The 22985-nt window shown below is 40.7% G+C and overlaps 1 protein-coding gene across 4 annotated transcripts; it reads right to left on the bottom strand.

The window, feature by feature from the left end:
* Window positions 1-351: 351 nt before the first annotated feature.
* HBS1L (HBS1 like translational GTPase) lies at window positions 352-20587 on the bottom strand. Of its 4 annotated transcripts, none has more exons than XM_032969207.2 (18): window positions 20359-20581; window positions 18829-18894; window positions 18296-18433; window positions 17659-17844; window positions 10840-10957; window positions 10417-10715; window positions 9747-9912; window positions 8560-8677; window positions 8004-8150; window positions 7148-7222; window positions 6502-6619; window positions 5384-5452; window positions 4843-4947; window positions 4107-4197; window positions 3470-3578; window positions 2454-2554; window positions 1682-1826; window positions 352-828 (listed from the first exon to the last, which is right to left on the bottom strand). In XM_032969207.2, exons 1-18 carry the CDS (start codon window positions 20558-20560, stop codon window positions 817-819), a joined length of 2265 nt encoding a protein of 754 aa, XP_032825098.2. In that variant the 5' UTR covers window positions 20561-20581; the 3' UTR covers window positions 352-816. The 4 variants fall into 4 exon arrangements, with proteins under 4 accessions (XP_032825098.2, XP_032825109.2, XP_032825127.2 ...); XM_032969218.2 differs by having other exon boundaries at window positions 10840-10954; XM_032969236.2 differs by lacking the exons at window positions 10417-10715; window positions 10840-10957.
* Between the last annotated feature and the right edge of the window lie 2398 nt (window positions 20588-22985).

The following is a 22985-nucleotide window of genomic DNA, read 5'->3' as shown; positions in this document are numbered from 1 at the left end:
ATAAGTCATGACTCCTGGTTTTATTAATTTGCTTGTTAAATCGAAGCACTGCCAGTTTAAATATTCGCTGGTTTCTCGACGGGGATAATAAATGCATTCTATTCAATAGGTATAGTCATGGAATAGGCATAAATGCAGAGAAGAGGGGATCCTGAACAACCTTTAAATATTAACAGATTAGAAGGGGGTTTTTAGCAATTGACTTTTACACCAAAAGTAGCAAATTGAAAAGGTGTGATCCAAGAAAACAGGAACTTCACTTTTCCATGTGCATATTGAGTGGAACCTGACTGTGCAGTTCATTCTTACGTCTTCTGTTGACACATTAATAAAATGAGAAGTCTCAAGGAAGCGAGTTCTGGCAAAAAGCCACTGTTTATTGATGCCATGCAGCCCCTTGTGTACTCCGAGTCGTCATGATTAGAGGAAGGAAGCACAATGTTCTTGCCTCCAATGGTCACTTGCATGAGGGAAATCTTGCAACATACGTAATAGTATGCAAATTAAAACATAGGCCAAATCAATACCCATCAAGGTAAAAAAACTGCTGTTTTTCAACAAGCCACTGTTGATATAATTCAAACATTCAATATGTTTGTTGGGTTCAATATATTACTTTACAATTTGGTATGTAAGTACAGATGGACAAAGATATTTAACATAATAATGGCATGTCGCTGAATTCTATTTGTGTAGAACAGAGGTTTGTATACAGCAGCTGTTGTGGTTTTCCTACTTCAAAAGGAAAATGAAGAGCAACTGAGTTTGGCAAGATCTTGAAAACACAGCAACATAGCTCTCTCAAACGAATTCTGGTCAATCTTTGATCTGAAAAAGAAAACAGACATTAAAATATAAATATACTATTTGCTAAGATAATTGAAAAACATGAATAGATGTGCATGCAGGTGTTGTGTAAACTGCGGTGTTTGTTTTAACCTCCAGTGTGCAGACACAGCATATGTATAATACAAAGCGGTATTATACGTGCACAATATCAACAAATATGAATAGGCAATAATTTTACACTTAGCCTGATTTGTTATCAAATCATATGAACACTTTAAAAAATATTTATCATTCACCGATTACAAAGCCATCTACACTAACACCACAGGCAACTTGAGCCCATGATACTGCATTCGAACTACATATACTATTAACACTCAAGCTAATATGTGGTACATTCAATCATATATTTTATGTAGAAACGTGAACAATAATGTACTATCGGTCCATTGTTCTACATCAATGGTTCCCGACCTTTTTCTTGTCATGTACCCTTTTACCATAATCATCAGCTGTACGCATACCCCCAACAGCCCAAAACATTTTACCACTTCTAGCGCTTTAATGGTTTGCCATGATTCAAGGTCACGATTTAACCCACAAATCAACTAACGTTTGCCTGTGTCGTGCATGTAGAAGAAAATATTATATGAATACAGAATCCTCAAATTATATAATTTATACACAATACAGATATATTAACTTTACATATTTTTATTTCATGCATGTATCATAAGCAATTTAATCTGCAAGATGCACAGACTGCTCTGCTTCCTTGTAGCTCGCGGCTTCACCACGCACTGACATATTCTTGGTAACTCCCATCACCTCCATGTGTGGAAGCTTTTATTAGCAGCAGAGCAAGGGCGCCTGCTGCTGGCCGATATCTCACCTCGGTGACGACGCCAGCGGCGATGGTGGAGCCGCTGTAGCGCAGCATGAAGCGGCCGAGCTCGCGAAAATCCTTGTAGCGCTCCAGGCACACAGGCCGCTGCATCTGCAGCTCCACCATGGCGTTCTGGCCCTTTTGAAGGCATCTAAGAAGTGCGGCAGCGTCCAATGTCACGTCACGCAGGGAACAGTACAATCAGCGTCATTAGCATCAAAGTGATTTCTCGCTCAGATAAGCATTGAGGTGCTGCGCATCTCGTGTACAGCCCTGAGCTAGTGGCAAAATTACACATTCTTATGCCACCAGAAAGTCTTTCCGAAGGACAACCAGGATTAGAACACGTAACCTTACAATTGCAAGCCGCTCGCCCTACCGCTGAGCCATATGGCCAGATAGCATCTTATCACACGAGACTAAATCCTTAATGAAGATCACCGGGAAAAGAGTTATGATGAAAATCAACACAACTACTTTAATTGTTAATTATTAAAAGTACAGCTTGTTAAGCTCTTAAGAGATGTAAGTGTGTAAAACAAAGGCCTTGGTTATGTAATAATGCAAATCTTGAAGCAGAAACATAAAGACAAAAAAAATGTCTTCTTGAAAGCCAGACAACACATTGTAAAAATATAAAACCTGTCAGTTACTTAGCCACTTCAATTTATTATACAAGGAGCAAAGTGAAGTTGCTCATGTTTTAATCCGATTCACGTAATTTACAACATTCTAAATTATGAGCTTCCTGTCCAATGCAAATGAAACGTGCTCCCACCTGGGTTTGGTCTTCACGACCTCCCCTGTGCTCTTGTGGAGAACACTGATGAGCTTCTTGATAACAGCAGGCTCGCTGACAGTCTGGTAGTGCAACAACACCTGGCAAAAGAAAGAGGCCATTCCTCTTAACGGGTGAAGACAACAACCTGCGAGAGAGCCCGAGTGACGTCAAGCTTCTACAAAGGCTGGGTCAGCAGCACATTTCCCACCCAGTGATTGATCCAAGGGCACCTTTGCCCTGCGCCCAGAGCAGTCAGGCTAATCACGAGACAAGAGACTCTGCGCCATTTAACCTGCGCCAACAATTCTCTTGATGGATCCAAGTGCACCTTTGCCCCGTGCCCACAGCCCGGTTAGGCTAATCATGCCACAGCAAACTCTACTGTTCACATCATCACTGGATCACCAAGTCGAGCATTGGTGTTGATATGTATACAGTGCGAAATTAGAATGTCTCACTGTGTCCCAACCTTCTCTGTTTCTCGTCTGTTTCTCTTTCCCTGTATCACTTTCTGTCAGTTGATGTTGCCACTGCAGCCATTAGATAAACTACCATTCAAAATAAAGCAACACAAATATTGATTTGCAGTCCTATCAGCATGGATGGCTCTTTACGGTGCGAAATAAGTTCAACATACATACGCGAGGTCAATACAAATGTATCGTTTTATGACAATGCAATTTGGTATATTAAAATAGTCAAAGTAATTTCGTGCTCAAATACACTTTGAGGTGGTATAAATAATTCTACAATCCTATGACGGGATGATTATATGCAGAGAACAAAACACTGTTGACTTCTCCAAAAAGTGGTTCTCATTTTATCAACCACAGAAGGATGATGAGTTGAGTCAACACCCAAGTACGATTAAACTTTCAACCTTTCGAGAGTGAGCCGCTCGCTCTACCGCTGAGCCACCTCAATGGCCAGCACTTGCTACACAGTGTTTCACCACGACACTGACCAGCTGCTGTAAGACTGCAGCTAAGGACACACTCAGCTGTTGCTCTCACAGGGAAGCCTCTGGTTATGGGCAGGTCAATGTTGAAGATGAGGATGCGGGCGCGCACGCGAGTGCTCGCCCTGATTGGCTCTTTTGGGTCGCACACCACGCTACCAACGCTGTAGGGACGAGAGGGAATAGGGTAGAGCAACAAGCAAGCGTTTGTAAGTTTAACGGTACAGATGCAGCAAGAAACCCTTCATATAACCTTGCATGTCAAAAGCGGAACCACTTTACAGAGCTGCCCTTCCAGCTGCAGAACCAGGTCACAGTCTGCGGTGCCAAGCACAAGAACTTCAGAAAACTGCACAACCACTTACATGCTGTAGGACTGTGTTACACAGAGCCACACACTGCAAAACATTTTGAGTATCATTTACCCATTACAATCTGCTTCAAACAAAATGATTTTTTATCATTCATAATTATAGTCAACATAAATATTATACATGTACATATATATCTTTAAACAAGTTATTAATTACATGATGAGTAACCAGTTAAGTTTACAATTTATCTTTTGCTAATTTACAAGGAAGTCTGTTACTGCCATGCAGACTATTTTTGTAAATCTACACGCGTATCTTGGGTGTTTATTCCCGAAAGAAAAGCACGAAAACGCTGTAATTATAACGACGCAGCCATACCCGACTTTGATCATGTCCATGCCCGTCACGTTAAGGGTGACGTGATCGCCTGCAGCTGCCCAGTCCATGGGCTCGTCGTGTAGCGTGATGCCTGCAATAAGCAACACCTGTCGTGAGACGCCCGGCGCGCAAAGAACAGAGGCAAACAAAGGTCTGTCACTCTGTCAGCACACTTTAGCAGGCGATTGTTTTTGCTCACTGTGCAGGGGTTCTGGCAAGCCCCTGGCCATTGTCTGTACTGCTATTGCACACACGTGTGGTGGGTGGCTATTCACCTAGCCAAAAAAAAACCACCTGCCCCTCCACGAAACTGCATTAGGCTGTGCAGGTGCTAAATAAAGTACAAGTGAATTAGACGTCCGGGAATTATAAGTGCTTTGTTGTTACCGGAAAGTGAGATGAGAAAGGACATAATGCTGATGTAGCAACATATGGTCTCCAACATGTACAACATGATTATTCACAGCTGACACATCTGGTTTGGTGTAAACAATTATCCTGGAATGAGCCAGCTTCAAAATCAAGTTGCAGCAGTGTGACATTGCTCACATTTTCAGTGACATACACTCAATACTTAAACAAAAACAATTGCAAAAATAATATTTTGTAAGAGCCTTGTATACATGTGTCAATTAGGTGCCATATCATATGCATATCTTATTATGAAATTAAACAGTTGACTGCAAAAACAGAAGTGATGTGACTTCACTGATGCGATTGTTAATATTTAGTTTACCTTTTACTGTGCACATTTCGTTAGCTGGCATAACGACCAGCCTATCGCCAGTCTGCACATAGCCTGCCTCGACCTTCCCAGCAACAGAAAACCCTGCACCCACGTCTGGAAAAAGACAGACAGCAAACGCAAGTCTAAACACAACTGACACATTTCAGGTATTCAGATGCAGCAAAATAAACAGGCAGGTCATGTCAAAGCCTAAGTGTCACCTTGCTCAAACGAACAAATGGCAGTGTTCTTATCCTTTGGGGACACTAAACCAATGATGGCAATTACATATTACAAATGTGGGTGGGGGGGGGGTTATCATTAGGATGACCATTGTTGACATCTCACAAAATGGTACTTCAATGGAACAACCGAAAAGGCATGATGGGCTGCGTTGAGCCCCAGTTGCAACATATTGACTCACAACGTTCTCAGTCAAGCGGTTTATCTGCAGTGACACCTGGCTAGAAATACAACATGCCACATAAATCAGATGCTTTGATGAATTTTACGGTTCAGATCTTAAACCCTGAAGGGGTGTGAATCAGACCTTTAAACACGTCAGAGACACAGAGCCTGCAGGGCTTATCCACAGGCCGCTGAGGGGGACGGAAAGAATCTGGAAAAAAAAACAAATGTTTGTTATTGTTTGCCGAGAGGGGCCGTTTTTTCTGGACGTGACATATATCTCGTCCTATTTAACTAGCAGTGCTATGATTACCTAATTCTGTATGATGCTTGACGTCATTTCACTGAGGCAACGTATGTTTCAAGACATTTTATGTTTCAAAATATTGATGCAGAATCCTTGATTTATCCTCTAACGTGGTTGTTCTTATTCTATTCCTTTTTATTTTGATGATTATTGGCCATTCTATATGGTTTGTTGAGTTCTCCACTGGTTAAAGCAAAACTTTTTCTTGTGCGAGTGAACATCAAATGATACATCCTTCAATACCTGACCACCAGACTGGATTGTCCAAAATGTCACTAAATTAGATTAAATCTCTTTTCAACTATGAATTAATGAATGTGGATTATAATAATTACGTATCACTTTGTCAGGAGAAGTGAATAAATAAGGTACAAACTTAGCTTGAATGACATTAAATACTTTTAAAAGCTTCTAGAAGACATTTATAAGTTGAGTAAATAATAATTACGAAGTATAATCATGTATTGCATTGATGTTTTAAACTGTACACTTCCAGGCATGTCTGGGCATGGTAGCACATACCTGAAATCCAACACTTATTAGACTGGGTTGATGGATCACACAGAGATTACAATGTGCTGTGACACTTCTGATCTAATGGGCTTCAATGTCACCAGCAAATATCAGTATATCAGTAACCAAGTTGGTACCTCACCAGTCTGTAGGAATTGTAAATGGCGTCCCATAATGCATTGGTTTTCTTTCTCCAGTTATAATGATTTAGTTCCACAATAAAAACACACATCCAAAAAATACCACTCAAAGATCCCAATGCAGACCATTCATGAAAGTCTTGACATTCAGTGAGGTTTTTCGAGATGAATAAACGACTATTAGAACCAACAGTGTAAGCAGGATTGCAGGACACACTACTACTGAGCATGAAGTGAAATCACCACCACAGACATGAAAATCCCTGTGTGTATAAACGTGAATACTGATGTGGCCAGTACCGATGCAATCGAGCAGGCAGGGTCCGCTGTACCAGCTTGTAAGCTTCTCGTCTTTGCTTCTCATTGCGAGATTCTCCCCGGAGAGTCCGCTGGTCGGGATGTAAGTCACATCGGACTCCTGCATGTGTGAATGGTGAGCATATGATCAGACGGTTGGGGCAGCCCAGTGCGGAGCCACACACCTTTAACCTCAAGAGTCGGCACAGCAAGCCTGCCTATCTGTTGTGACAATCTTATGAAAATTTTAATTCCTTAAAGTGTTACAATAATGTTTAAAAGTTGTACAAATGCAAAATTAAATGTTTCCATCATTCAGTATCCTACCAATACTAATTATAGTATTACATTTTACGATAAACTTTTAATTTGGACGCTGAAAATCCATCAGTTTAAATGTATTTTATGCATTCCTTCCAAAATACCATACAGCTATACTTGTTTTATTTAAAATAAGCACGCTGCATCACACACGTGATTCTATCTACATTTGGACCTTAGACTGAAGCGTCTGATGAGGGGCTCTCGCTGAAAGATGATACTGCAATGCTGTAGCATGCAAGTGGTGACCTCCAATCACCTTGGAAATAACTCGCACAGCTCTGCAATTGCCATTGCTATACAACATTGAAACGTTTAATCATCGTACCTTAAAACCAGCTTGTTTGAGAAACTGTCCCAGTTTGCTCGTGATTTCTTCAAACCTCTCCTTTGACCAATTCAGCTAGAAATAAACGAATTCACAGGGATACAATGTTATCAACAGCACTAGAGGCGGATTCAACATTCACCTGATCCTTGGGCTGCACGGATTTGCAACTGCACAGTATTTTCACGACCAAAACTACGGAAAACATGGGGTGTGCTTCGCAGCTGCATCGGTTGAGCGGGAGTTGCGAAGGTGGTGTTGTGGTGTGCACACCGGGGCTTTCCTGGACTCCAAACGCCGCGCGTGACTCACGTTCCTCTCTACGTGCATTCCGCGCAGCTGTGCGCTGATTGATGGTTGATGGGGGAGCCGCTAAGTTTGGGAAACAATGCCACTTGCTCCCGTACTTAACACTGGCTCGCTTCTCCCTCTATTTTTGACCAAATTTAAGAGAGACAAATGCAAAGCCATAGTGCCCGATGCAAATCTAGCCATGTGAGAGGATAACACAGCAGAGTTAAATGTTTAAGAAACCCATTTGTTGTGCTGCCATCTCCTGGTCATCTCTCACAGTGATCTCTCAATAATCTAACCTACCCTTCAAATTACTGGATTACAGGCATAAGCTACCAAGCAAACAAAAATTATAACATTTGCATCAAATTGATAAGTACATCATTTTATTTCCTTATAGATCTTTTGACAAATAACTGAAATAAGTTCGTGACAAAATTGTCATTGGTCATGGAAGTAAATTACACCTCACGTTTTCAAATGGAGCAATACGAATTCAAAGCTCAATTCAAACTCTCAGGTGAAGCGACACAAATAGTTTCTATCAAGTTGCTCCGCTTACCATGTCCATCTTGTTGATCGCGACAGCTAGCTGGGTGACTCCCAGCGACCGCACGAGCAGAGCGTGCTCCCTCGTTTGCCCTCCCGCCTCGAAGCCGGCTTCGAACTCGCCCGTGATCGAATCGACCACCAGCAGAGCGACGTCCGCCTGTCACACACAACACGTGCACGCGGTGATCCCATGTCACACCAACCTCTACGCAATGTTAGCCAAGGAGAACTGGTGAACACACATCTTCACAACCAGTTATCATGGGAGCAGAGCTGGGCTGGTGGTGCCTGACATAATGGGTCTCCCAGGGTGGCCAGGGAATAGAGTCAACACTATTTGCACCTCCAATTAGCACAGGTGGCTACGTACGGTGCGAAGAAGTTTAACATAAATACTTATTGTATATTGTGTGCATCTCCAGAGCACGGGAGTCTGACAAGCTAATTATTTTGTGGGCCCAGTTTGAACATCACATTGACAAGTCAACGTGTGAATGGCCTAGTAACAGCCTGAGTCCAGCAGACATTTAATATCTTATAGGAAAAAGGATAGGGCATTTGTGTACCTGGGCAGCTCCCGTGATCATGTTTGGGATGAAGTCCTTGTGCCCGGGGGCATCCATTAGTGTCACCAGCTTCGTTTTACTTTCAAACTTGGTTAGGCCCACATCCATGGTCACACCTCTACAATGAAAACATGAAGACAAAACACAAGTTTTAAACCGATTATAAATGCATTACTATTTACGTAATTCATAACATTGACACCTTATAACTGTAGAAAATGTTCTTGTGAACTTATGCATTTGTTATTCAAATTAATGAAGTGGGAAAGCTCATTATACGACCGCTCATGGTTGTTCATGCGCACATTAGCATGGCTGCAAATAAACTGTCAATATTTATCTTCTAAATTCACCAAATTAATCTTCAAATATATTGTTTAATGTAAATTTTACTATGCATCATATTTTCTGTTACTCTGTATGGAATTTAATTGGAATAATTGCGCATGCTCCTTTACATTTTTTAACTTTCCCTCGCTTCATTTCATCTTTGCACCGTGGACTTTTCCTCCTTGTCTAGGCATCAGGCCTTGCCTCCCATGCTAAAGTGACTTTGGTCTCAATGGGCTATAACTTAGTTCTAAACAGAGGTCATTGATTGAATGACATTTAATGATGAGCCAACAGTGAGATCCTTTACGTCTATGACTTCACAGGAGTCAGGGTGTCTAGCCCTTTCCATTCTCTAAAAAAGCCAATTTCGGTTTAGGCAGTGTGCCAGCTTCACCTGTGGTCACTGCGAGAGAGTCAACTTACAAGCAAAACTATTTTCAGCACAAATTACTTTATTGGCACGTCCTACTCTAGTATAGCCAGCTGAGCAAGTGGCTCAAACTAGACCCTACTATTACTGCTTCACTAAATATACTCTGAAATAGTGAAGAACAGTCGTTTTACAATAAAATGTTTCACAATTCCAAAATAATGGTATTTATAAGCAGTATGATTTTTTTTTATATACATCCTCTGATTACAACTTTGGACCTGTGCTCAGCAACTGTTACGCAGGTCACTCTTGAAAGATGAGACTACCCTGCTCTCTTAAGTTCTCTCAGAGTTAAACAAAAAAAAATCCTTAAAAAAATAAATGTGCATTTAAAAAATGCAGACTAACAGTCAAGGATTGTAAAAAAAAAATGTATTGCATGCTGTGGCAGTGTGGAGTTGTGGAGGTGAAATGCTGTGACCTCTCGCGCTCCTCGCCAGTTTCATCCAAAACCCAAGCGTAGGCAAAGGAAGCCTTGCCAGCTTTTTTCGACTCCTGCTCATACTTGTGCATTGCCCGCTTGTTGACATTTCCAAGCAGATACAGAAGGTGCCCCATTAGTGTGCTCTTACCAGCATCAACATGGCCTGCACACGAAAAAGATTGCACTGGTTAACGCATTACTATCGTATATGTAAATTAATATCAACAACACTTTAACCAAGGAAACTGATTTGAAGCTTTCGTGACTGCAGGAATCCATACTCTTTGGTTCTTTCGGTACGTGACTTTACCGAAAGAACCAAAGAGCAAGGAAACTATGTAAAACATTGCTCTTCCTAAATTAACGTGTTATTCGCAACATCATTTTATAGACCCAACAGATAAAATAAAATATTACTTTGCATATCTCACATGGGTTGTTTTACAACCCAATTTGCCAGGAATTACATGTTGAGGATCTAAATTTCCAACAAAGTCGGTGCTTCCTGCTCAAGCGAAAAGGTTCAATGGTCAACCCTATTGGTGTACATTTCCATATTTTCAGATGGCAGGGGCTAGTCTATTCATAGGATACCCTCTCTCGTTGCCTTGCCCAATTTTTCTATCTAATTCGCATTGTTATCATTTGATTCACTGGTGCGTGTTACCTATTACGACGAGGTTGATGAGCTGCTTGCCACCCTGTCTCTTCTCAAGCTCAGACTTCACATCAAGCTTTGCACGGTTCTTTCCGGCCTGCTTGCCAGAAGTCACTGTCCCAGTGGGTGTGTCTTCTGTGTGTAGACCCATTTTGGCAGGGGGCTTAGGAGACAGTTTCTGATTTGACACCAACGTGGGACCTTCAGAAAGCAGCGTTTGCTTTGTGCACATCGCTGCAGAAGAAGTGCTTTGAACGGATTCGGAATGGGACTCCTTATTCGAGGTATTTGAAATCTGGCCATTTGGACTGTGAATTAAAAATTGTAGTTGTAAATGCATTGCATGTAACACATGTTAAAAATTATAAAACCACTGTTAAAATTTCTACGTAAAATAGTAAAATGAAAATGTATCTAAAGTAACACACATACCTGCCAATTGAGGCATCAAATCCAATGGTCTGTTTTCCTGATATTGTCATCTTTGCAACTTTTGGTACAATGTCAGACTCTGCTTTGGAGACAGACGATGCCTCCCCTCTTTTCCCTGCTGCCACACAAAATGTAGATTGAAACAATATCATTAGCATATCTATTTTTGCTAATGTTAAAATTATTAGCATCTCCATTGGGTCAGTGCTCATTCCAATTAGTGGCTTTGAGCCAGTGTTGTACATTTCCACATTCAAGTGGCGGAGGGCAGTTTCTCCGTGAGGACAACCACCGTTTACGAAAATAAATCCAACTTAACGAGATATGAGGGGACCGGTTAAGTAAACAACAAAATAATGTATTTTAAAACTCACTGACATAATAAATATGTACTCTACTTTCACTTTCTAAAGCCTTGTCATATTGATAAGCCTAATTTACAAAACCTTTACACTCAGTTTCATATTTAAAAGGCGAAACCTACAAATTAAATTAACATGTTTGCAGACACAAACCCAGGTTGTGTATCAGAAGCGGACCAGTGAGTTTGAGAAACAGGTAAAGGAGTTTATTTCATGATTGGAAAAACATATTTTAAACATTAGTCACGTGGACTTTGATGCCCAGTGCCAGAGCTTCCTCTGATGACATCACAGCCTCGCTGGAGTCCCCTCGCCTTCATTCACAAGGCTGGGGGGTGCATGCCCCCTGCTCTATGTTCGTCTACGGACCTCTACATGCCAAGGGAATTTGAAAGCCTGGATGGCAGCACACTCTCCTGTATCCGGTAGCCAGAATTTTAGAGATTTTACATTACCCAAACTTATTTCAACAAGGCTACACGAAAAAACAAACCCACCCTCCCTGTGCATTGCAGTACACCATTACAGCAATGGTTGATATACAGAGATCTCTGCTCAACATTAGTTTTTTTTACAAATACTAGTTATATGTTGTTACCAAATCAACTTTGCTTTATAAAAACAGGGAATTACTGACTTAATGGTTCCAGAATTCAAGGCCATTATGCAGCCCAAAACTATTTTCACAACTCAGGAAATTATTAAGAAAACTATTGATACCATTCACATATGACAATGGAGTGTTGGCCTGAGTTGGCTATTTTAAAATCTGATTGAAATGAATACAAACTCGACTATAACCAGCTTGCTGTAGATGAGGGATGGGGAGCCTATAGCCTGAAACTACATTTCATATGACCCATGGCCACATGAGGACTACCACTTTGAAACAATCTACATTTATCTATCTATGTGTATCTTAGTCACACTAACCAGGTACTCGAGGAATAATTTGGACCTGGCAACACTATGTTTAGCACAGTCAGTCTTGAAGTGACATAAGTCGTTAAAGAGTTTGTTAATGGGTGGCCTGGTAAGGGTATTTTAAGGCCTATTTCGGCCCTCGGTAAGAAAAAAGATCCCCGCACCTCATGTACACATTCTCTTATTCAGTATAAATTATATTCAGTGTACAGTACATCCACATGCACTGTTGTAATGCCCAGGCACATTAAAGTGAGCAATGGGGCAGTACTCATCTCTGTTGGCGGCCCTCAGCCAGTGGCGCCAATATTCCATTACCAGAGCAAAGGCCATTCTCCATATAAATAACCACTGCTGACTTCTTACAAAGTGGTACTTATTTCTTCACCCATGACAGACGTTGGGCTGAGTCGACCCAAACCAAGTTTTAAAGCCACAGCTTTCTGATGAGATTATATTTTTTCCCAGGATCACCCAGCCAACTACACACAGGCTTGCAGTAACACAAGCATATCTAAATGTTGTAATATCAACTGCAGTCTTTATTAAAACAATGTTACAAAAGCCACTCAATCACATCCCATTACTTTTAAATAACAGTACTGCAAGAAAAGAATACATATGATTACAAAAGTAAATTAAAGATCCACTTAAGATCAAGAATATTGAGCCTAGCCTTGGTGAAGTTTTATTCAACTAGTATTTTGAATTAAAAGGTATAAAACAGCCAGAAGCGAGACATGACAGTCACACGAATACACATATAAGTTATAACATAATTAAAAATACTGAAGCATCAATACAATCTAAAAACCCATAATATATACAAAATATCACAGAGCTGCACTTTAAACATTTCGGCTTCAATTCACATATTGATCAAATGCCTTTCCTCAGGCCCACACACGAGGTCACACAAGCCTGAGCTGAAAGGAGCTTTCACCAAGTGAGAATCAGACCCCATACACTGAAGAACTGAAGCTTCACAAAAGCACTTCTAATAATTGATAGAATTATAAATATTTATACATTGCATTAAAACAAAACATGTTTGGCAGAGGTCACAAAACTCTCCTAAAGCACTACAATTAACAAGATTACACAAGAGTCATTTCTAACATTAACAGATTCATGATGGCTTTGTCAGTGATTATTTTTAATTACCGTTTTGTACATCTGTATACATGCCAAGCATACAAACACCAAACCATTTGTTCTAACCACATTAGAAACTGGATGATTTAACAAACCAAAATTAAATTTTAGAAGTGGAGTTAGAGGTTTTCAGTACAGTACTGTCATAATTTTATAACAGGACGTTGAAAGATCTTGGTCATTATATACCAATCTTTGTTTTCAACTCGATACATTTTAGTGTTTTGATAAGGGACAAGCTTGGATGGTTTGCTGTGGTTGATAAAACGCTATTGTAGCAATGTTGTATTTTCAAAAAGGCTTTTGTGTATTATAATAGTAGCATATAATTGGTCAATGATGAAAGTGTATTAAGAAACAATCTAAGTTTGCTTCCAAACCACTGCAGTCGAGTAGCATTACCTGCTAGAGGAAAATAAGGTTTCCTAAAAGTATTACTACTTACTGTAATTCAAAAATATATCCACCTCATCGTTGTGAGCTACACCAACTGTCAGATATGGTTTAGTTAAATTTTTAAAATTGAGTTTTTATTTCCAACCTCTTGTATTCATGATTTAAAAACTACAGTTTTTTTCAAGGAAACTACGAAAATATGAAAATGCAGAGCTCACTAAATTCACTTTGTTAATTTAAAATGTATTTCGTATAACTTGCCCAGGTATATTTACAAAAATAAAAAGTGTATACTTATACCTACACTAGATTTAAATAACTTTCTTCACTAACTGCCGCAGAATTGGGGTTAAAAAAGTTAACATACATACACTATGAACCTTTTTGCATTTTTTTTACCAATAAGTTTTTAAAAATGCATTTTAAAATGTATAAAGACACTAAAATTCCACATGTACTTAACGACTCTAGATTAAACTTGCTGATGTATGTTTTGAGGTTATTAATGTTCATGACAGCCTTGAACACATACTAAGAAGATTAATTATTGTGTGGTCAATCAATATGCACGTACATAAAAGTAACTAAAATAGCAACTCAGTTGAATAACTGTACCACCTTTGTTCAGGTGGTCTGATAGATTTCTTTCCAATTATATATTTTACAACTGACACCTATCAGTGCATAATAAATGAAGGTATATTAGTATGAGCATTGTAACGAGACCTAAAAAACAATAGCGCAAAGCATGTCACTTAAAAGTGGAAATCCTGGAGGGTGCTGGTGTATGTTGCTCTATTTATCCAAGCATTTACCCCTGTACATTGATAGACAGGATTTGTGCCTGGCTTACATTCGATCAAACATTACTTTTTGGTACACTCTAAATATTTCAGTATTCTCATCTGGACATGCAGTTGCCAATGTTTTTGAATTTGTTTTAATACATTGGTAATTACACACAAATACAGGATATCAACTACCACGTTCATCTAAATGCAGTGATGAAAAACATTTTTTTTTGCCAGCAGAGCTGCCAATCCCCACTTAAAACTTTCAATACTGTACTCATCCAAAACCTGAGTTTAGGCAGTCCATCAATCAATGACTGTTATAAAATATTTGAATAGATACACCAAGCATGAATTGTAGTTGTTCTTTTGGAAATTGTGTTTACTTGAGCGCCGTGGTGGCGAGATCTTAACTACCTCGAATAGTGTGCAGGTCATGGGTTGAATCCCAACCCTGACACATGTATATTTGGAGTTTGCATGTTCTCCCGATATTCACGTGGATTTTTCTTTGGGCCATACGGTTTTTCCCTCCACTCACTATGCGTTTAGGAGGAGTATTTGGCTGCTATACATTTCCACGTTAATAAACACTTCTTTGAGCTATAATTTGTGGCCAGGTTGCTTCTTTAAAAGAGCTACATGTAGCTCAGCAGGCCTTTCCAGGTAAAATAAAAAATAACGTTCAATGTACGATTATAAAAAGGTTACTCAAGCTGTCCTATAAATTATTGAAATATTCACAAACTATATTAATCATTTGTATGGCATACTATTAAAAGCCACGTTAGTTTGTCAATGAAGCTAACCAGGAGTACCAACATTAGCATGATATTACACCACCTCTCCTCGAGTAAATGCATTCTTCTGGAGGCATTTCACAACATCATCTGGCGATGGCACATCAAAGTCAAAGAACTTAACTTCTGTGAGTGGATCTTCTTTTTTAACATGCACATGTGTAGTCTGCCTCTCATACTCAAACGCTCGAAAATGGATTTTACTTTTATCTCTCAGTAACTGGTTTGGTGACTGGAAACAAAGAGCCATAGCAAGGCCAGAGGGATTCTTGAACAGCTGTGTTCTGTTGGTTCTCGATATTTTCTGGGAGCGACTACCCACTGTTTGCTGCTTTGTGTTTTTTGTCTCATGTAATATAATTTTAGTGGAAACAGCATTACAGAGCATGTTTTGTTTTACATCCGAATATGGTTGCACATTCTCTAAATGTACATTAAGTGGATAAGTTGAATTGTGCAGAGCTTTAATTGCTTTAGGTTTTAAGGCTGATGCTGAAATTGACTCTTGAGATGGATGCTCACATTTGTTAAGATCAACAGCCAAAGCTGATTTAGACATTACATTTGAGAAACCCGGAGCCAAATCTCGCAAACGAGGTGACGATAAAAGAGTGTGTGTGGAATTTTCATTATGCCGCTTGGCAAGATCTGCCAAAGATAAAGATCCGATTGACAAGCTGTTATTGCCAGTACCACTGGCATTGCTCACTGATGATGTACTGCTTTGTATCTGTGGAGGCGATGCTTGTTCCTGTTTGTTAATCAGAGATGCAAGACTTGGTGTGTCGAGTAGAAAACTGCCCAAATTGGCCCCTCCGAGGCATGGAGATGAACTGAAACTACTTTCAGAAGATCCCATGCCATCAGCAGGTTGCATAAGCTTTTCTAGGCCAATGGACATAACATCTGAGGAATTTGATTCTAAACTCTGGGACAACACTCGGGCGTTGTGATATTTTTGGCTAGAGCTAATAGTTCCGATGGCCACCGGCTGTGTCAAGGAAGGGCTGTGGACATTGTTGGCGAGTGCAGACAGCAAGAGGCCTCCTGATGTACTCAAAGGAGACCAAGAATCCTTTTCCAAAGACATTACCTCAGTTGCACTAGCTAAGGATCCCTTTGCAAGTTCAGCTAAAGACATATTTTGAGTATTTGATGGTAAAGATTTGAAAGAAGAATTTAGGTTTTTTTCTGAGCACTTGTCAACTTTCTTATTGTGGAATGATGCAGCATTTTGCAAAAGCTGTTCATCATTTAACAGGGATGAAAGCGATAGGCCACTGATTTGATTTGATTCCTTTGAAATTTGCTTTAATTCTTCAGATTTCTCAGTCCCTGTTATTTCTGGATTGTAAGTTTCTGACAGAAGGTGGCGTAAATCTAAAGATTGACTGCACACCAATGGCTTATGGGAATATTGTACGGAACTTAAAGCATGGGATTTGTCTACTTTTCCTGAACAAGTGCAACTCAAGTCAGACGACTGAGGTGGCTGTTCAAAGTGCATTCCTAGTGAACCAGGTGTGTCATTGCTGTCAATTCCAGTACAAGCTGGTAAAGGTACAGATATGGCTTCTTACCTTACGAGAGCCAAATGACAATTGTCGAAGACCAATCACGACAGCCAGACAGCAACACATGAAGGAAAAATGATGGGGTTGGTGGAAAGAGAAAATAAAAATGGCATTTTGTTAAAAATTAAAAAGACAAAAATATAAAAATAAAATATTGCCGGTATATTATGTTACAATGTTTTGTTTAAATAAAAAACATTCATTTAAAACAAACATTCTGAGCATGTTTTTGTTACATTGTAATGGATTCCCATCAATATTGAACTTGTGCGGGCACAAAAAAAACCTGAAAAAACCCTTTTCCAGTAAAATACCTCTACTGAAGATTGTATTAGATTGAATTAAAAAGGTATACATTCAAAACGAAATGCACAACTTTAAATTGGTTTATCATGACTTAATGTTATTGTACATGAAATGAACATTTCCACTGAGTCTCAAATCTCTTTTTCAGAGGTTCCCAAAATTGGATGTTCGGCTGATTAATGTTGTAATGTGGAAGGAAACTGGCTTATCTAGAACGAGGCCACAAAGGGGATAACAGATTAAAATTGATGGGTTCATTAAAAATGGATGTACTGCCATCTACTGACCACCTCAGCTCAGTGGATTTGTGAGTTTCCCAAATAATCATGACACACGAAACCCTGCCTCAACAACAATGGATTATGGGTCTGGGCCACCACATTCGATGCTATACTTTCCATAGAAAATCAGCTATAACCAAAAAAACTGAGCTGCATTACACTTCAAAAACCTCTACGCAAATATATTCTGCCTAAATAACCTTGAGATTTAATTTACAAACCATTCTTACCTCTTGAAGACCTGGGAAGCCTTTGTTCTTTCACTTCTGGACGCGTTTTGTCACTTTGCAAAAACAGGGAATCCAGGGCTTTCTCCATCTCAAAGTTGCTGTTCAAAACCGCCTGCACCATCACTGGCTCGGGGAATGCATCCCCGGCAATGTTCCTCATCTCCTCAAGGCAAGAGTGCAAGCGTGCTAGGGAAAAACACCACCAACATCATGGTTAAAAGTCCATAAAATGTTAATGTTTTAAAGCCAGCACAGAGATGACAAAAATATGAATATTGTACCAGTACACATTTTATATCTGTTGTGTTGAAATTCGATTTTACAGTAATGTCTTGTTGCTGCAGTGGGAAGCAGACTGGAGCAATAAAGCATTTACTTGAGACCACGAAGGTCCTCTACCCAAAATTACAGCCAGATATTTAACAAAGAGCAAATTACGTCATGTGGTCGTTAGCACATACTACCACTCCCTATCTCCCAGTTCCACCCTGTCACTCGGCGTCTAACCGGGGTGTGCCCACATTTCACTGGCCCAATATTATGCTTCCACTGCCACTGGGTGAAGAGCTAAATGTAAACGACCCTTCTGACAGCACAGAATACCCAATAACAAGACGAACAATGAGTGGTCCTGTACCTTTGTCGATGTCGCTGAGACTCAGTGTGTTGGAGTTTGCAGGTGGTTGTTCTTCACATTCTTCATCTTCTTCTTTTAGTGGCTCATCCACGAAATTTGCCAACTGGAAATCAGCCCTCTGGTACATGAACTGGGCAGCTGCAAAATAAGATTGATTGGTTACGATTATGAACGTGTAATTATGGTAAGACATACAATAGTTACACAATGGCTGTCCACCGACAGTAAGCAAAATGTAAGTGATGTTCGTACATTTTGTGAATATAATTTACCATGACAATAATGAGAAACGTGCCTCTCTGTTCAGACAACCATGGGCAAAGCGCTTTCTTCTCGCAACTCAACTGGTGTTGAAGGCCCACGAAGTGGTGTACATTGTGTGGACCCCAGAAGGAGGAAGAGCTGAATATTGAGAATTTAAACTCGCAATAAAATGCACCAGTCATGCTCTTCTTTGCCATCTATATGCAGTTTACATTATATGTCATAGAGGTCGCGGAAATTTCTGATCAGTAAAATATAAAAAAAGATACCTGTTGCTGGTGAAACTCCATAATCGTCTTCCACGGATTGTCCGTATAGGTCATCCTCCTCAAAATCTGCAATACATCAGCAAGAACACATCGGTCAAACAACCAAAGGTCACGACACAAAAAAACTAGGAAGCCCTATCACATACCAAGTTGTACTTTTTGCATTCCCTAGTTTATTTGAAGACGGTGGATTGTAAGGTATAAAGAAGACTGGTGACAATGCTTCTGTGCAAATAACCATGACGCTAAATGGTTGATTGTAAAGATCATGCTTTTTCTTACAACAGATGACAGTGTTGAGAATGGTGAATTGTAATGTTGACAATGCAGATGATAAACAACCAACTCTCAATGAATGAGCTTTAGCGTGTGTAGAGGGATACTACTTCACGAACGTAGCACCGATCCAAAGCAGGCAGACTTTCTGGGCAATGGCCCATGGGATTACTTGCCTGAAAACTGCACCTTAAAGTGTGGTGTCTTTAAAACACTCTTTATGACAATGATAAAAATCTGCTGCTGACGATGCTTTTGATATTGGTAATTATGATTTGTGAAAGCGATTGCGATGTTCCCGCTGTTGAGTATTCTTATGCTAATGTTGGTGTCGCTGATGAATTTGATGCTGTCGATAATCGTGATGCCAGTGATGTTGATGGCACTGCTGCTGATTGTCGTTCGATTGTAATGTTCTGCTGATACCGATTAGCACTGGCAACTAGGCTTTCGCGACAAAAGGTGTTTTGGGTTAGATCGTGTAAGCGTGTCGTTAAACACAGCGTTGGTGTATGGTGCTATTTCAGGAATATTTTGATGTTTTTTTCCTGGATTTTCTGTTTGCAGTCACATAATCACTTTAAGATGTTTACTTGTTGATGTTTTTGTTTTTTGTTTGTTGCGGTTGCACCCGATTCAAGAGCCGAATGGCTCACAGGGCTATACCAAATAAATGGAACTATGAAACCCGCCACCACCTGACAGGGCCAATTAGTAAGGTTTGTCACGTAAACAAAATGTGTAAATTAGCCACTACAGCACATCGACAATCCGTGGGTTTACTCTCCAACACACCAGTATGCTAAAGTAATAACTTATTGGCACGTTTTACGTAACAAACCTTACTAATTGGCTGTGTCGGCGGGTTTAACGTCACATTTATATTTACGTGATCTCACCCAAAACATCCTTTATTATGAATTGTGAAACTGCTGATGATGCTGCTAAAGCTACGATGATGTTGATGCAATATACTGACGACGCGGATGATTTCGACGATGAGAGATGTTGAAGTGACGATGATGTGTCTGTCGCAGTGATGTTGACGATGTTGGAAGTGACGTTTATGAGACGATGCCGCCGGTTATATTTAAGTTATGGTGTCGACGACGTTGCTGAAGTGATGTTGCTGTGACGATGGTAATGATGATGCTATCAAAGTGATGATAACTGATGTTGATGTTGCGCAGGTTTAGGCCCGGCCCAGGGGTCGCCGCTAGGCAGGCCCAGGCCTCGCCGCCTCTCCACTCTCACCCTCGTCGTAGTTGTATCCCCGCACACTCCTGTGCCTCGCCATTTCGCGTTGCTTGTTTGTTTTTTTCCCCGTGAGCTTCTGTTTATTTGTCTGTTGTACGAAGCGAACGATGACGTGTATTAGTGGCGAAGCCGCGATGTTCTCGCTCTCCTCTCCATGCTGGACGCGGGGTGGGGGTTGCGGCACGGTCGTGGCGCTCATCCAATGTGCGAAATGTAATCGCCTATGCCACACCGGTCTATGGAATATAAACCCGCGCGTGTCTATTGCACGATATTTAAACACGCGCGGATTGGTTGAATTGGCGCAGAAGGCGCGAGTTTTAGTTCCACGTTCAAGAGAAGTGTACATTGTGTCCCAGATGAAGCCCAAATGAGCTAAGAAGCTCCTTTTTTAAGGGAGACTCGGTCATGTGGCGACTATTGCCGTGCTTGCGTAAGGATAATGTAAGAAGAACACAGTATTTTGATTTAAAGCTTTCGTGACTGCAGTAATTCATATTCTTAGCTCTTTCGGTAAAGTCACGTTGAAGGGAAACAATAAAATAAAAAATATATAAAACAATAAAAATTCTCACGACGTATTCTTTTATTGTTTCCCTTCAACGTGACTTTACCGAAAGAGCTAAGAATAAGAGCACAGTAATGAATGATTACACTTACAGTAGCTGGAAGGCTGGGATTATTGTCTGTGAGGTTCAATGGGGGTACAGGAGGAAGGAAGGCGCTTGGTGAAGAAGATGAGGTGCGGGCAGACAGGGAGGATTCTTGCAGGTTCGGGAAGGAACGGGAGAGAGGATAGAAGGGGGTTGAGATCATGAATGAGTCTGTTGGCGGTGAAGCTTCCTACAAGTACACGTGTTGAGTTAATGGAACAATGACGTTATCTTAGCATGGACGACGAGTCTGGACTCCCTTTGAGTTGCACGGGGTGTGGAAGCGTCCTCAACGTGAGAGGAACGTCAGTGTGTTTGTTCAACTCTACCACAGCTCAGCCTCGTTGCACGTTGTCCATAACCACTCTGCAGCACAACAGTTCCACATTTTTTTATTTAAAGCTTTCGTGACTGCAGTGATTCATATTCTTGGTTCTTTCGGTAAAGTCACGTTGAAGGGAAACAATAAAATAATAAAAAAGATATAAAACAATATAATTCTCACGACGTTTCGACTGCAACAGTCATCATCAGGTGAGAAAACCAACGTTGAGAAAACCACCTGAGGATGACTGTGTTGCAGTCGAAATGTCGTGAGAATTATATATTTTATATATTTTTTATTGTTTCCCTTCAACGTGACTTTACCGAAAGAACCAAGAATATAACAGTTCCACATGTTTCCATATACAAGCATTTCGGCATCTGGCTCCATGCTCATCTCGACTTCAAACCTCGCATCGAAACAAATGCAAGAATAATAATGTGAATGTTGTATTGACACAGATCCTCTTTATCATCGCCTACGCATAAACGTTTGATAGCTACTGCCTTAATGTCTATCCTGGACGAAGACCACCCCAAGTCTCCATTCACAGCCCTGTCGTAATTACGACGAAGTGCAGTATTTAAATGTTTACAGGAGACCCCCCTTGGATATCGGTGCGGTACGTTCTCGAAAAGTGCTGCGATAGCCAAAACCGCGGTACTGTATTCTCTAACAAATAATGGGGTTAGGTACACGGCAACCAGCAACAAGACCTCACAATTGCTATGCAATATATGCCAAATAAAAAAACTAAAGCGGTTGTTTTACATCCTTGGAGGAAGGCGACCCCAGGGCTGGTGGATTCGTCGGGTGACGACCGACTGGCAGGCAGCCGTGGTGGTTGCAGCAGTAGCGGTGGTGTTGTCCACCCTTTTAAAGCAGCTAGTGATGGTGGACTTTGTTTTTTTTTGCAGGTCATTGTCGGTTTCTTTATAATGGCACCATAGCAGCCTGTAATATCATTTTAAACGTAATGCTTCTTTCCATGAATGGATCAATTTCAAAAATCTTGTCAGCCAGGGCCTCGCTCATCTGCGGCATCTCTGCCAGCATCTTAGCGGTTAGTAGGTTCGGCACCGTCACATCTTCCTCGTCATCCACTTCATTGCCACTCTCACATGTGAGCATATCCAACTCCTCTGTTAATTCGTCTTGGTGGGATTGAAGGAGTTCCTCTACTTCATTTGCCTGGATGTCACCAAGCCTTGGCCCCCAACAGGACGCGCTAGTTTCACTATTTTCTGAACTTGACCCACCGAGGGGAAGCCCACGAAGTCATGCACAACTTAACTCCAAACTTCCTCCAACACGCATTCCAAGTTGTAGGCTTTACCTGTTCACGCGAATCTTTTATATTACTTATGCAGTCACGGATGTTGATACTCTTCGAGCAATCAGTAACTGCCAGAGAAAGGTCGCTTTCCATCTGGTCTAGGATCCTCTTGAATGTACGACGGGTGTAGTATGACTTAAATATTGCTATGAGACCTTGGTCCATAGGCTGTAGGAGCGAAGTTGTGTTGGGAGGGAAGAAGACAACTTCCACGTTGGGGTGGGCAGCCTGTAGCCTTGCAGGGTGGCCAGGTACATCATCTAAAATAAGTACAACTTTAAATGCAAGATTCTTAGATGCCAGATATCTT

Source organism: Petromyzon marinus, chromosome 3 (genome assembly GCF_048934315.1).
Source record: "Petromyzon marinus isolate PM22_M1 ecotype Great Lakes invasive population chromosome 3, UKy_Petmar_22M1.pri1.0, whole genome shotgun sequence".
Taxonomy (NCBI): Eukaryota; Metazoa; Chordata; class Hyperoartia; order Petromyzontiformes; family Petromyzontidae; genus Petromyzon; species Petromyzon marinus.
This window is presented reverse-complemented; position numbering and strand designations above follow the sequence as displayed.